We start from the raw sequence: 16440 nt of genomic DNA, 5'->3' as shown, positions 1-16440 counted from the left end.
AAGACCTTTGCAATCTGCCCTGGCATGCTGTCAATTAACTTCTGAGCCACATCCTGATGGCAGCCCATTCTTGCATAATCAATGCTTGGATTTTGTGGGTTTTTGTTTGTCCACCCGCCTCTTTCGGATTGACCACAAGTTCTCAATGGGATTAAGGTCTGGAGAGTTTCCTGGCCATGGATCCAAAATATCGATGTTTTGTTCCCCAAGCCACTTAGTTATCACTTTTGCCTTATGGCAATGTGCGCCATCATGCTGGAAAAGGCATTGTTCGTCACCAAACTGTTCCTGGATGGTTTGGAGAAATAGCTCTTGGAGGATGTGTTGGTACCATTCATTATTCATGGCTGTGTTCTTGTGCAAAATTGTGAGTGACACCACTCCCTTGGCTGAGAAGCAACCCCACACATGAATGGTCTCAGGATGCTTTACTGTTGGCATGATGACACAGGACTGACGGTAGCACTCACTCACCTTGTATTCTCCGGACAAGCTTTTTTCCAGATGCCCCAAACAATCGGAAAGGGGATTCATCAGAGAATTAATTTTCAGCAGTCCAATCCCTGTACCTTTTTCCTGGAGAGAAGTGGCTACTTTGCTGCCCTTCTTGACACCAGGCCATCCTCAAGTCACTGTGCATGCAGATGCACTCACAACTGCCTGCTGCCATTCCTGAGCAAGCTCTGCACTGGTGGTGCTCAGATCCCACAGCTGAATCAACTTTAGGAGACTAAAGGAGACTTCCTGGACTTTCTTGGGCGCCCTGAAGCATTCTTCACAACAAAGTTTTTGATGATCTGATAAATGGTTGATTTAGGTGCAATCTTACTGGCAGCAATATCCTTGCCTGTGAAGCCCTTTTTGTGCAAAGCAATGATGATGGCACGTGTTTCCTTGCAGGTAACCATGGTTGACAGAGGAACAACAATGACTCCAAGCACCACCCTCCTTTTGAAGCTTCCAGTCTGTTATTTGAACTCATGACCGAGTGATCTCCAGCCTTGTCCACACTCACACCTGTGTTAACGAGAGAATCACTGACATCATGTCAGCTGGTCCTTTTGTGGTAGGGCTGAAATGCAGTGGAAATGTTTTTTGGGGATTCGGTTCATTTGCATGGCAAAGAGGGACTTTGCAATTCATCCAATCACTCTTCATAACATTCTGGAGTATATGTAAATTGCCATCATACAAACTGAGGCAGCAGACTTTGAAAATGTATATTTGTGTCATTCTCAACTTTTGGCCACGACTGTAAATGTATTCAGAGGAGCTTGTTGTGAGCCTAATTTCCCCCTCTGTTTTCTTAGGGAAAAGAAGTGCATCCTACTGGAAGTCTAGGAAGTCTTAACTGGAAGGTAGATAGTTAGAGAAGTAACGTCTTCCTCAGTGGAATTACTGTTGATGCCCGAAACGATGAAGTAGCTATTCAGAAGCCTATAACTGAGTAGATAGGCTAGTCCGAGGAGCTAATGTTGGGTTTACATATGGCAGTAGTTCACGGTGGGTGGCTGTGTGTGTGTGTGTGCAGGTTGGAGGCTGGGATTCAATTCGATTGCTCTGTTGGCAATGCGGGTTTTTAAGGCAATGTTTCTGCGTTTGCGGAGACTACATTCACTGTAAAATGCTGCATTGTCGGCTCAATTGGAAATGACCTTTGAAATGGCACATTGTCCAAAGCTGCGATCGGATTTGAATCCCAGTTTAAGAGGATTAAACCAGATGTATCTACTTACATTTGATGCCCAGTAGCAGTGCCAGGTTGGGTTCCTTGCCCTGGGCCCTCTGGGTAAGGATACTACAGAGGGCCTTGAGGTCAAGCAGACAAAAGGACATCTCCTTCAGCAGGGGCCCTGCCTCTGGCTCCTGGCCCCCGCAGCCCTGCTGAATCACCATGCCATCCTCCACCTGCCTTTGGTTCTGTTGAAACACACACAGCTTAGAGACCAACACTGGGTTTATTATCAAACAAAACGCTAATGCAGCAGAGCTCAGGAGTGTTCAGTAAAACCCCCCAAACATTACATCAGATTTTTGCGCCAGTTTAAAGTAGATCAAGTGTTCCTGAACTGAGACATACATTGGCTAAATCCTTTTGTGCTGAAAAGCTTCATTATTATTCTCTATCGCTGCCAGATTGCATTTATTAATAAATACACATTGTAAAATGCTGGAGGGAGTGTAGCCACACTCAAATTATTTTGTGTTATAACATGACAGCCATACAATTATTTCTGAACAGAAGTGGATTTGTCCATTAGGGCTTGGAGTGTATATTTCTTTTTACATTAAAACTGAACTTGAGGGAGAACTGCTGCAGAGCTGCCGCTGGCATCTAAAGCTCAGTATGTCTCCCTGTGTGGATCATCAACACTTCAACACCCTCTCCATGGCTGGGCTTTGAAACACAAGAGTTAAGATATACACTTCCAAATGTCTCACAGAATACTAGAATCATTATAACTCAATAGGATAACGAGTGTTAGTGTTGCTATGATACCTTAAGTCAAAGTTGCTACAAAGTCCTTTTCGGGCAGATTATCCAACTTCCTGCTCTCCCAAAATGGAGGCCATTTCACCTCAGTGTCATCTCTATGTAACTAAAGGCGAGTGGCTCAGTTGGTAGAGCATGGTGCTTGCAATGCCAGGGTTGTGGCTTCGATTCCCATTGGGGACTAGAATGAAAATGTATGCACTCACTACTGTAAGTCGCTCTGGATAAGAGCGTCTGCTAAATTACATGAATGTAAAAAGGTAACGCTGGGAGTCAAATCTCTCTCTTCCCCTCTCAATCGCTCTACACGGTGCTGGATGGAACATAGTATGTGTGCAGATAAATATCCAGCCTCCAACATTCACGAGCCACACAGAGCAGTGGAGAGCACGGTCAAATTAAAACCAGTGATCCTAGACAGTCTACACAGCGCCCTATCTCGTCATATCTCTCTGTCCCTTCAGACACGAGCTTCCTGGGAGTCACTGCGGAGCCAGGCAAGGTCAGCCAACAAACACTCCCCCATCCCTCTCTCCAAACCAGCGACCTTCCCTTGTGGGAGCCAGGCGGGGGAATCTTCCAGCTGATAATTGCCTTTTGTTTCCCTGTCAGAGGGATAATGTATGGTGCTGGGGTGTCAGCCTTCTGTGTGTGTGTGTACTCCACCTCGCCTATGTACAGGACACACACATTACCGCCTGCATGAATTCAAACCTTTTATCACCAGGCTCATCCTCACCTTGAGACGGGCGGGAGAGTTGAAAAATGACACCATGAATTCTAATTGGGTCCGTGTGGTAGTGGGGGTGCTGAAGGGGCCATATTGGGTTATTCATGACTCTGCTGCTATGAAAAGATCTGAGGACAAAAAGGGCCTGTAGAGGAACAGAATGGTGGTGAATGGACTTCTCCATCACCAGCTAAACCTGGGACAGAGAAAACTGTCTGTCAGGATGTAGGGTGGAGAGAGAGAGGAAGCTACCAGCTACAGAAATACTAGCTAGCTACACCACTCTAGCCGTTGGAAAATCTGAAAAATGAAAAAAAAATGTCTGCTCCCAAGAATAGTCCTACTTTCTGTGTAGCCTTCTTTATTTCAACATGTTTGAAGAGGCAGCGTGGGGCTGGTTACCTGATGGAGGGTGTCAGCGAGTGAAGCCAGGTCCTCGCCCTGCAGCTGTTGCTGGAGCTCTTGGGAGAGACATCGCTCTTTCTGCAGCCTCTGCTCTACAGCCTGCAGCAGAACAATAAGACAGCGTCACATACTGTATAATGCTCTGATGACAGTGATGACTCATCATCATCCCCACCACTGACAGACATAAAGACACACAACATGACAACTACTACAACAGCGGCTGATTGAAGCATACTGTTGACCCAAATTAAGTCTAATAACAGGTCCATATATTTGTACCGAAACCATTTGGTATCGAAACCTCGATTCGGTCCGCACTATGAACCCAAAAATAAAAGCACTAGGCCTATTGATAAAATAATTTATGTCTAAAGATAATGATGAAATAATTCCACTCTGAAACCATATAATTGTATGAAATGTATTAGAATCATAAAACTATAATCTGATGATGTGTGTAGTTTCAGTCAGAATTAGAACAAGGACCTTTTGTTCCTTTTTAGTATGTAAGCAGGGTGCAAGTGTGAAACAAATGATAAGAGGAGCTATCGACAGACAAGTTGTACTACTGTGTTCCTTACATTCTGTCTCCACCCGTGGAGGAGAGATACTGTTAGGCTGGCAGAAAATCATGAAACATGTTGCAGATTAAACAATATAACTATGTAGTGGAAAAACACAGACTGTCTAAGCAATGCGTAGCTTAAGATTTGAACTTGTTTGTGTGTGTTATAAAGACTGGGTTTGCATTTTTTATGTTGGAACGTTCTCGCGAATAAACACTTTGATTTTTGTAAGTTGGGACTCTTGCCTGTATTATTCAACCAGAATCGTACAAACTCTGGGTTGCAGACTGAATAGATTAATTGACGTTAATGAACATTGATAACAAAATTGTCATAACACCTCTAGGTTATGCCTACACTGCGTTGTATGAGTAAATCTGAGCTGAATTTCTTTCAAGCTATTCCGTTAAAACAAGATCCTATGCGCCCCTTGTAATCAAAATTCAAATCTTAATTGGTGCATTTCAAACGGTCCTTTTGTGGGGCGCAGCCAGGAACTAGTTCTGTACGATGGTAAATGGTGGGGTTGATGAACTAGTTCCGTACGATGGTGAGTGGTGGGGTCGATGAACTAGTTCTGTATGATGGTGAGTGGTGGGGTCGATGAACTAGTTCCGTACGATGGTGAGTGGTGGGGTTGATGAACTAGTTCCGTACGATGGTGAGTGGTGGGGTTGATGAACTAGTTCTGTACGATGGTGAGTGGTGGGGTCGATGAACTAGTTCTGTATGATGGTGAGTGGTGGGGTCGATGAACTAGTTCTGTATGATGGTGAGTGGTGGGGTCGATGAACTAGTTCCGTACGATGGTGAGTGGTGGGGTCGATGAACTAGTTCCGTACGATGGTGAGTGGTGAGGTCGATGAACTAGTTCCGTATGATGGTGAGTGGTGGGGTCGATGAACTAGTTCTGTACGATGGTGAGTGGTGAGGTCGATGAACTAGTTCCGTACGATGGTGAGTGGTGGGGTCGATGAACTAGTTCCGTATCATGGTGAGTGGTGAGGTCGATGAACTAGTTCCGTATGATGGTGAGTGGTGGGGTCGATGAACTAGTTCCGTACGATGGTGAGTGGTGGGGTCGATGAACTAGTTCCGTATCATGGTGAGTGGTGGGGTCGATGAACTAGTTCCGTATCATGGTGAGTGGTGGGGTCGATGAACTAGTTCCGTATCATGGTGAGTGGTGGGGTCGATGAACTAGTTCTGTACGATGGTGAGTGGTGGGGTCGTGAACTAGTTCTGTACGATGGTGAGTGGTGGGGTCGATGAACTAGTTCCGTACGATGGTGAGTGGTGGGGTCGATGAACTAGTTCTGTACGAGGGTGAGAGGTGGGGTCGATGAACTAGTTCTGTACGATGGTGAGTGGTGGGGTCGATGAACTAGTTCCGTACGATGGTGAGTGGTGGGGTCGATGAACTAGTTCTGTACGATGGTGAGTGGTGGGGTCGATGAACTAGTTCTGTACGATGGTGAGTGGTGGGGTCGATGAACTAGGAGGATTCTCCATCATCGTTTAAATCTCCAGTTTGGGAACATTTGGTCTTCCCAGTAGGTTACAACGATGACGGACAGAGAGAGTATGTCTCCACTGCCCAATGAGAATAGTCTATGCAGCTGCCAACACCTCAGACATGTTGATACATTTACTCCGACATCCCACCAGTATTCCTACCACCGGAGCAAGATGGAAACGCAAAAAAAGAACACAACTTCGGTCTCCCCTCTGCATTCAAGCAGCCCTTGGCAGCTGATTTTGACCAGGCCAAAGACATGACGAGCGATAGGTATGTTTACAGCCGCAGCCGCGGATATGAGCCTACTCTCTGTGGTTAAGAAGAATAGGGGGTGAAGCACCTCGTGAAAGTGCTCGAGCGACGTTATCAACTTTTCCCCCTCGCTCTATACTAGCAAGCTAAAGCTGTAGTTGTCAATGAATTGGTCAACGCACCCTGTGTTGCACTTTGTACACATGGATGGACCTCCAGGGCTACAGAGAGCTACTTAACAGTGACAGCCCATCACATTACCCCGAAGTGTACCGTACTACAGACACGCCCCCTTTATGAGAGTCACACAAGTGCACATATTTTTGTCTTTGTAAGAAAACACTATAGCATAGACCTATACAATGTCTGAGCCATGGTTACACGCATATTGCACTTTATTTTAGTGTTGTCGATGAGTAATCTGGCGTTTTCATTTCAGAAAAGTTGTTGTTATTCCAGATGATGACCTCATCAAGTATTATGAATCAGAAATGGAACCGTGACACGTACTGAACTGTGGGGTTTGGTGAACTGTTACACCCCTAATAGCAGGGTCTTACCGTCAGCTCAAGGGTGAGTTTTTCAATCTGGTTCTTCTGATTGTCTATCAGCTGAAAAAGAGCAGAGGGGCATTGTAAATGTCTGGTAGCAGCCTGGCTCATCTCTCTGAGTGACCCTGTGTGTGTTTGTGTTGTGTGTGTTTGCGTGTTGTGGTGTAGACAAGGAGATACATTAGTTGTCAGTCTTTTAAAAAGTTCCAGATATGTCAACAAATGTCAAAGCTTGAGACAAAGCTTGAGAATGTTAAAACCTTCTGCCAGTTGGGAATAACAGTATAGTTGACAAGACAGTTGGGTTGTTGCTGATACACTAGATGAGGCTTTACCTTAGCGTTAAGTGTGTGTGTATCTTTGTGTGTGTCTGCATGCATCCCTGCGTTTGTATGCATTCTGTGTCTCACCTCGGTGGTGGTGGCTTGCTGCTCCTGTAACCGTGCGTTCTCTACCTCCAGCTCCTTCAGGTCCAGCATGGGGAGCCGGACCCCGTCCTCAAGACACTGCTCCACCTTCTCCTGCAGGCTGGGGGAGCCCGGGAGAGAGACAGCGTCATCAACACAACCCCAACTTACCAGCTCTGACTGTTTTAACACACTGTTACAACTAGGAGGAGGAGTTGCAGAGGAAGATTGTATTTCCGACACACCTCTGTACAGCAGCCACCAGCTCCTTCTCCCGCTTGCACTGGATCTCAATCAGGTCCTCCTTCGCCTGCAGCACGGCGCAGCCCTCCTCCAGACTCTTCTCCAGACAAGCCACTGTGTCCTGCAGACCCTGGGCCTTCCCCTGACCGTCCTCCAGCTGATGAACACATACAGGAAAATAACATTAGGACTATACACACACTATCTGTGACTATCCCAACCACATCTCAGAGAACACCACAGGAACATATGTACACAAAGACCAGTAACTAAGACTGACCTGGCCAAAGGAATATCAGTACCCAATACACACAAACCACTAAATAAAGTTGACACTGTTTGGTTCTTATTGACCTCTGGTGGCAAGGTGGTGTATTGCATGATTACCATTAAACAACAATACATTTGACAATGATTTAATTATCATTACAGTAAAGATAGACAGGGCAAACACAATAGGAGACATATTATCTTAAGGTTGACCGGAGGCTGTTAATAGCCACTCTGAACCCCCATCCCACTCTACCACTACCACTAATGCAACCTGAAATGGCTGATCTAATCAGGTCTAATGAGATTACAGAGCTGTAATGAAGAGACGCCCCCGCTCCATTACCAGGTGTTAGCTTAGCACTGAGACGCTAACTAGCAGATACGCTAGCAGGGTCTGACTCTCTGGCAACGCTAGAGAGGGCAGAAATAAGGAGCTTTCTGACCAGTGACCACAAATCCAATGGACCACTAACCTTAAACTTTAACCCTCACCAGAACCGTGACTTTAATCTTAACCCTAAAACTAAACCAAGATCATACAGGCTAGCTCGTGTACTTTCTCATAATAATACAACAAAAAAAAGTATTCTAACATGGCCATCAAATAACTAAGAAGCTAAGCAGAGATACTAGCAGAGATGCGAGCAGAACCCCTGTGGTCAGCCAGCCAGACGGGACCCCCTGAGGTGGTCCTGTGGCTGGGGAGACAAACTACCTGCTGGGCTTGGGTCTGGACCTCATCGAGCGAGGGCAGGTCAGCTAGGTACTTCTCCAGGGTCTCTATCCTCTGCTGCTTTTCCTTGTTCTGCTCACTCTCCCTCAGACACTTCTTCTTCAGGCTGCTGATGTAGCGGTCGCGCGTCTTCATCTGAAAGGCAGGAGAAATGGTTGACTACATTCATTAGGGTTATAATGTTGACCGGGGTTGATCCGGGGTGTGGACATGAACTACATTAGAGTTGTGGTTGAGGCTGGTGTTTGTGGTTGAGGCTGGTGCTTGTGGTTGAGGCTAGTGTTAAGGTTGATCTATGTAATGTGCCCATTGGTCACCTTCTCCTCCAGCTTCTTGATGTCCTCTGTGTATTTCTGGGTGTTCTGTTTGAGGAACTCGTTGAGGTGGATGACCTCCAGCTCTGCAGCGGCCAGCTTATGGCCCAGCGCCCCGTTGTCACAGCACAGAGGACTTACCCTATCTGGGACCTGCAGCTGGGGGTGGGGCTGTGCTACAGGACTGTCATATGGAGACTCCTGGGAAAGAGACAAGGAGATACATTAGTTGTCATTATTTTAAAAAGTTCCAGATATGTCAACGCTTGGAATGTTAAAACCTTCTGCCAGTTGGGAATAACAGTATAGTAGGTAAGACAGATGGGAATAACAGTATAGTAGGTAAAACAGTTGGGAATAACAGTATAGTAGGTAAAACAGTTGGGAATAACAGTATAGTAGGTAAGACAGTTGGGAATAACAGTATAGTAGGTAAGACAGTTGGGAATAACAGTATAGTAGGTAAGACAGTTGGGAATAACAGTATAGTAGGTAAGACAGTTGGGAATAACAGTATAGTAGGTAAGACAGTTGGGAATAACAGTATAGTAGGTAAAACAGTTGGGAATAACAGTATAGTAGGTAAAACAGTAGGGAATAACAGTATAGTAGGTAAGACAGTTGGGAATAACAGTATAGTAGGTAAGACAGTACGGAATAACAGTATAGTAGGTAAGACAGTTGGGAATAACAGTATAGTAGGTAAGACAGTAGGGAATAACAGTATAGTAGGTAAAAACAGTTGGGAATAACAGTATAGTAGGTAAGACAGTAGGGAATAACAGTATAGTAGGTAAAACAGTAGGGAATAACAGTATAGTAGGTAAAACAGTAGGGAATAACAGTATAGTAGGTAAGACAGATGGGAATAACAGTATAGTAGGTAAAACAGTTGGGAATAACAGTATAGTAGGTAAGACAGTAGGGAATAACAGTATAGTAGGTAAAAACAGTTGGGAATAACAGTATAGTAGGTAAAACAGTTGGGAATAACAGTATAGTAGGTAAGACAGTAGGGAATAACAGTATAGTAGGTAAGACAGTTGGGAATAACAGTATAGTAGGTAAGACAGTTGGGAATAACAGTATAGTAGGTAAAAACAGTTGGGAATAACAGTATAGTAGGTAAGACAGTAGGGAATAACAGTATAGTAGGTAAGACAGTTGGGAATAACAGTATAGTAGGTAAGACAGTTGGGAATAACAGTATAGTAGGTAAGACAGTTGGGAATAACAGTATAGTAGGTAAGACAGTTGGGAATAACAGTATAGTAGGTAAAACAGTTGGGAATAACAGTATAGTAGGTAAGACAGTTGGGAATAACAGTATAGTAGGTAAAACAGTTGGGAATAACAGTATAGTAGGTAAGACAGTAGGGAATAACAGTATAGTAGGTAAAAACAGTTGGGAATAACAGTATAGTAGGTAAAACAGTTGGGAATAACAGTATAGTAGGTAAGACAGTAGGGAATAACAGTATAGTAGGTAAGACAGTTGGGAATAACAGTAAAGTAGGTAAAACAGTTGGGAATAACAGTATAGTAGGTAAAAACAGTTGGGAATAACAGTATAGTAGGTAAAACAGTAGGGAATAACAGTATAGTAGGTAAGACAGTTGGGAATAACAGTATAGTAGGTAAGACAGTTGGGAATAACAGTATAGTAGGTAAGACAGTTGGGAATAACAGTATAGTAGGTAAGACAGTTGGGAATAACAGTATAGTAGGTAAAACAGTTGGGAATAACAGTATAGTAGGTAAGACAGTTGGGAATAACAGTATAGTAGGTAAGACAGTTGGGAATAACAGTATAGTAGGTAAAACAGTAGGGAATAACAGTATAGTAGGTAAAACAGTTGGGAATAACAGTATAGTAGGTAAAACAGTAGGGAATAACAGTATAGTAGGTAAAACAGTTGGGAATAACAGTATAGTAGGTAAGACAGTTGGGAATAACAGTATAGTAGGTAAAACAGTTGGGAATAACAGTATAGTAGGTAAGACAGTTGGGAATAACAGTATAGTAGGTAAGACAGTTGGGAATAACAGTATAGTAGGTAAGACAGTTGGGAATAACAGTATAGTAGGTAAGACAGTAGGGAATAACAGTATAGTAGGTAAAACAGTTGGGAATAACAGTATAGTAGGTAAGACAGTTGGGAATAACAGTATAGTAGGTAAGACAGTAGGGAATAACAGTATAGTAGGTAAAACAGTAGGGAATAACAGTATAGTAGGTAAGACAGTAGGGAATAACAGTATAGTAGGTAAGACAGTAGGGAATAACAGTATAGTAGGTAAGACAGTAGGGAATAACAGTATAGTAGGTAAAACAGTTGGGAATAACAGTATAGTAGGTAAAACAGTAGGGAATAACAGTATAGTAGGTAAAACAGTAGGGAATAACAGTATAGTAGGTAAAACAGTTGGGAATAACAGTATAGTAGGTAAGACAGTTGGGAATAACAGTATAGTAGGTAAGACAGTAGGGAATAACAGTATAGTAGGTAAAACAGTTGGGAATAACAGTATAGTAGGTAAGACAGATGGGAATAACAGTATAGTAGGTAAGACAGTTGGGAATAACAGTATAGTAGGTAAAACAGTTGGGAATAACAGTATAGTAGGTAAAACAGTTGGGAATAACAGTATAGTAGGTAAGACAGTTGGGAATAACAGTATAGTAGGTAAGACAGTTGGGAATAACAGTATAGTAGGTAAGACAGTAGGGAATAACAGTATAGTAGGTAAAACAGTTGGGAATAACAGTATAGTAGGTAAGACAGTTGGGAATAACAGTATAGTAGGTAAGACAGTAGGGAATAACAGTATAGTAGGTAAAAACAGTTGGGAATAACAGTATAGTAGGTAAGACAGTAGGGAATAACAGTATAGTAGGTAAAACAGTAGGGAATAACAGTATAGTAGGTAAAACAGTAGGGAATAACAGTATAGTAGGTAAGACAGATGGGAATAACAGTATAGTAGGTAAAACAGTTGGGAATAACAGTATAGTAGGTAAGACAGTAGGGAATAACAGTATAGTAGGTAAAAACAGTTGGGAATAACAGTATAGTAGGTAAAACAGTTGGGAATAACAGTATAGTAGGTAAGACAGTAGGGAATAACAGTATAGTAGGTAAGACAGTTGGGAATAACAGTATAGTAGGTAAGACAGTTGGGAATAACAGTATAGTAGGTAAAAACAGTTGGGAATAACAGTATAGTAGGTAAGACAGTAGGGAATAACAGTATAGTAGGTAAGACAGTTGGGAATAACAGTATAGTAGGTAAGACAGTTGGGAATAACAGTATAGTAGGTAAGACAGTTGGGAATAACAGTATAGTAGGTAAGACAGTTGGGAATAACAGTATAGTAGGTAAAACAGTTGGGAATAACAGTATAGTAGGTAAGACAGTTGGGAATAACAGTATAGTAGGTAAAACAGTTGGGAATAACAGTATAGTAGGTAAGACAGTAGGGAATAACAGTATAGTAGGTAAAAACAGTTGGGAATAACAGTATAGTAGGTAAAACAGTTGGGAATAACAGTATAGTAGGTAAGACAGTAGGGAATAACAGTATAGTAGGTAAGACAGTTGGGAATAACAGTAAAGTAGGTAAAACAGTTGGGAATAACAGTATAGTAGGTAAAAACAGTTGGGAATAACAGTATAGTAGGTAAGACAGTTGGGAATAACAGTATAGTAGGTAAAACAGTTGGGAATAACAGTATAGTAGGTAAGACAGTAGGGAATAACAGTATAGTAGGTAAAACAGTTGGGAATAACAGTATAGTAGGTAAGACAGTAGGGAATAACAGTATAGTAGGTAAAACAGTTGGGAATAACAGTATAGTAGGTAAAACAGTAGGGAATAACAGTATAGTAGGTAAAACAGTTGGGAATAACAGTATAGTAGGTAAGACAGTTGGGAATAACAGTATAGTAGGTAAAACAGTTGGGAATAACAGTATAGTAGGTAAGACAGTTGGGAATAACAGTATAGTAGGTAAGACAGTTGGGAATAACAGTATAGTAGGTAAGACAGTTGGGAATAACAGTATAGTAGGTAAGACAGTAGGGAATAACAGTATAGTAGGTAAAACAGTTGGGAATAACAGTATAGTAGGTAAGACAGTTGGGAATAACAGTATAGTAGGTAAGACAGTAGGGAATAACAGTATAGTAGGTAAAACAGTAGGGAATAACAGTATAGTAGGTAAGACAGTAGGGAATAACAGTATAGTAGGTAAGACAGTAGGGAATAACAGTATAGTAGGTAAGACAGTAGGGAATAACAGTATAGTAGGTAAAACAGTTGGGAATAACAGTATAGTAGGTAAAACAGTAGGGAATAACAGTATAGTAGGTAAAACAGTAGGGAATAACAGTATAGTAGGTAAAACAGTTGGGAATAACAGTATAGTAGGTAAAACAGTTGGGAATAACAGTATAGTAGGTAAGACAGTAGGGAATAACAGTATAGTAGGTAAAACAGTTGGGAATAACAGTATAGTAGGTAAGACAGATGGGAATAACAGTATAGTAGGTAAGACAGTTGGGAATAACAGTATAGTAGGTAAAACAGTTGGGAATAACAGTATAGTAGGTAAAACAGTTGGGAATAACAGTATAGTAGGTAAGACAGTTGGGAATAACAGTATAGTAGGTAAAACAGTTGGGAATAACAGTATAGTAGGTAAGACAGTAGGGAATAACAGTATAGTAGGTAAAACAGTTGGGAATAACAGTATAGTAGGTAAGACAGTTGGGAATAACAGTATAGTAGGTAAGACAGTAGGGAAAAACAGTATAGTAGGTAAGACAGTAGGGAATAACAGTATAGTAGGTAAGACAGTAGGGAATAACAGTATAGTAGGTAAGACAGTAGGGAATAACAGTATAGTAGGTAAGACAGTAGGGAATAACAGTATAGTAGGTAAAACAGTTGGGAATAACAGTATAGTAGGTAAGACAGTTGGGAATAACAGCATAGTAGGTAAAACAGTAGGGAATAACAGTATAGTAGGTAAAAACAGTTGGGAATAACAGTATAGTAGGTAAGACAGTTGGGAATAACAGTATAGTAGGTAAAACAGTTGGGAATAACAGTATAGTAGGTAAGACAGTAGGGAATAACAGTATAGTAGGTAAGACAGTAGGGAATAACAGTATAGTAGGTAAAAACAGTTGGGAATAACAGTATAGTAGGTAAGACAGTAGGGAATAACAGTATAGTAGGTAAGACAGTTGGGAATAACAGTATAGTAGGTAAGACAGTAGGGAATAACAGTATAGTAGGTAAAACAGTTGGGAATAACAGTATAGTAGGTAAGACAGTTGGGAATAACAGTATAGTAGGTAAGACAGTAGGGAATAACAGTATAGTAGGTAAGACAGTAGGGAATAACAGTATAGTAGGTAAAACAGTTGGGAATAACAGTATAGTAGGTAAGACAGTTGGGAATAACAGTATAGTAGGTAAGACAGTTGGGAATAACAGTATAGTAGGTAAAACAGTAGGGAATAACAGTATAGTAGGTAAGACAGTTGGGAATAACAGTATAGTAGGTAAGACAGTTGGGTTGTTACTTTTTAAATCTGTTATTTTACCAGGTAAGTTGACTGAGAACACATTCTCATTTACAGCAATGACCTGGGGAATAGTTACAGGGGAGAGGAGGGGGATGAATGAGCCAATTGTAAGCTGGGGATGATTAGGTAGCCATGATGGTTTGAGGGCCAGATTGGGAATTTAGCCAGGACACCGGGGTTAACACCCCTACGATAAGTGCCATGGGATCTTTAATGACCTCAGAGAGTCAGGACACCCGTTTAACGTCCAATCCGAAAGACAGCACCCTTCACAGGGCAGTGTCCCCAATCACTGGCCTGGGGAATTGGGATATTTTTTAGACCAGAGGAAAGAGTGCCCCCTACTGGCCCTCCAACACCACTTCCAGCAGCATCTGGTCTCCCATCCAGGCACTGACCAGGACCAACCCTGCTTAGCTTCAGAAGAAAGCCAGCAGTGTAACGCAGGGTGGTATGCTGCTGGCAGTTACTGATACACTAGATGAGATTTTATTACCTTAGCGTTAAGTAGATAGGGGTCGTCACAGCGCCCCTTCTGGCTCTGGAGGACCTGTTGCGCTCTCAGCTCATTGTCCCTGATCCGGGCATGGAGCTGTAGGATCTGCTGCTTTTGTCTGTAAAACACACATCAGAATAACATGTCAGTGACACATCATTATTGATTACAGAAGCAGGTATACTGATATCCAAGTCAAACTAACATAGGAAAACATCTTATGAGGTACACAGTCACACACAGTGCCAGCTCTCTCCATTATCTATATTACACAGGCAACAGGCCAATGAATGCCCACTCTGTGTGGATCATGTAGGACGATATATAATAACAATATATAATAACATCCATCTTAATGCCACTCGAGTTTATAGCATACAGCATACAGCATACATATGTAGCCCTGGGTACTTCTGACGTAAGCGTTGTGGACAGGTGGTAATATACGGTGCTTTGTACTGGGCCCTGGTTGGCCAGTAAAACATGAAGATTAAGGCCGTGTGACAGAATCTCCACTCAGTATAAATCACTTGTCTGATATTTCTCTCTAGTGGAGGGTGGGCCAGCTGCCTGCATGCTATTCTGATGAGGCAAGCACAATTTCACTCCCCTAAACCCCCCGCCCTGAAAGAATGTCATATTTATAATCAGCTCCTAATGCTCTTACCTTGACATTTTCTGCCTTTCAGCTAAATAAAAGGGGAGTGTTGATTAATGCTACTGGATCAAGATAGGAATACTAAATGGTGTGTACCGATATACTATATTCAATAAATTGTAGTGTATTCAAGGATTAAAAAACCTTCTAACGTTTGTAATTCACACTTCAAAATGTCAGATTTATCGTGGCTAAAAATGTATCAACCTCTACAACACTGTGCATTCATTATAATCCACATAATAATTCACATTTCCTGTTGCTGTAGGTATTTTTTCCTGCTGTAAGAAACTGGTCGAATTAAGATACTACACATGTACACTGAGTTTACAAAACATTAGGAACATCGGCTCTTTACATGACATAGACTGACCAGGTGAATCCATGATCCCTTATTGATGTCACCTGTTAAATCCACTTCAATCAGTGTAGATGAAGGGAAGGAGACGGGTTAAAGAAGGATTTTTAAGCCTTGAGACAAATGAGACATGAATTGGGTATGTGTGCCATTCAGAGAGTGAACGGGCAAGACAACATATTTAAGTGCCTTTGAACGGGGTATGGTAGTAGGTGCCAGGCGCACCAGTTTGTGTCAAGAACTGCAAGGCTGCTGGGTTTTTCACACTGAACAGTTTCCTTTGTGTATCAAGAATGGTCCACCACCCAAAGGACATCCAGCCAACTTGACACAACTGTGGGAAGCATTGGAGTCAACATGGGTCAGCATCCCTGCGGAACGCTTTCAACACCCTGTAGAGTCCCTTTCCCGACACTATTGAGGCAATTCTGAGGGCAAAAGGGGGGGGTGCAATTCAATATTAGGAAGGTGTTCCTAATGTTTGGTATACTCAGTGTATGTAGGTTTGGTTAAGAATGCCATCTGGTAGTGAAATTAGCTTTTTTTCTCATTAATTTGCATCACATTGAGGGAGATAATCAATAAAAGGGAAAGTGAACTGACTGCATTCAACTGAAATGTGTCTTGCGCATTTAACTCAACCCCTCTGAATCAGGAGGCATACATTTGAGAAAGTCCAACTTTGAACACCCTGAACAGCCTACTGTTAATCCAACTCATGGCTAGAAACATAATGGTAAGAAACCGTTAATCCCATATCTAATGCACATAGCATCTCGTCTAATTCACTATAACGCCTAGGTACCAACAATTGACCAGTCTCAAGAATGAGCAGGCTGG

General features: G+C 42.2%; 1 protein-coding gene across 2 annotated transcripts in view; it reads right to left on the bottom strand.

Annotated features, from left to right (window-relative positions):
* The window catches only part of LOC139415105 (centrosomal protein of 85 kDa-like), a 100521-nt gene that overhangs the window by 3053 nt on the left and 81028 nt on the right, over positions 1 to 16440 (bottom strand). For both annotated transcript variants that reach the window (XM_071162923.1, XM_071162922.1), the window contains exons 5-12: positions 14585 to 14702; positions 8494 to 8691; positions 8159 to 8311; positions 7173 to 7327; positions 6931 to 7048; positions 6530 to 6580; positions 3627 to 3728; positions 1737 to 1920 (exon numbers count right to left, since the gene is read on the bottom strand). In XM_071162923.1, coding sequence (XP_071019024.1) covers positions 1737 to 1920; positions 3627 to 3728; positions 6530 to 6580; positions 6931 to 7048; positions 7173 to 7327; positions 8159 to 8311; positions 8494 to 8691; positions 14585 to 14702 — 1079 coding nt within the window. The remainder of the gene's footprint in view (positions 1 to 1736; positions 1921 to 3626; positions 3729 to 6529; positions 6581 to 6930; positions 7049 to 7172; positions 7328 to 8158; positions 8312 to 8493; positions 8692 to 14584; positions 14703 to 16440) is intronic.

The sequence above is a fragment of the Oncorhynchus clarkii genome, chromosome 8, assembly GCF_045791955.1.
Source record: "Oncorhynchus clarkii lewisi isolate Uvic-CL-2024 chromosome 8, UVic_Ocla_1.0, whole genome shotgun sequence".
Classification (NCBI taxonomy): Eukaryota; Metazoa; Chordata; class Actinopteri; order Salmoniformes; family Salmonidae; genus Oncorhynchus; species Oncorhynchus clarkii.
The sequence above is the reverse complement of the archived record's forward strand: the minus strand, read 5'-3'. Positions and strand labels throughout refer to the sequence as shown.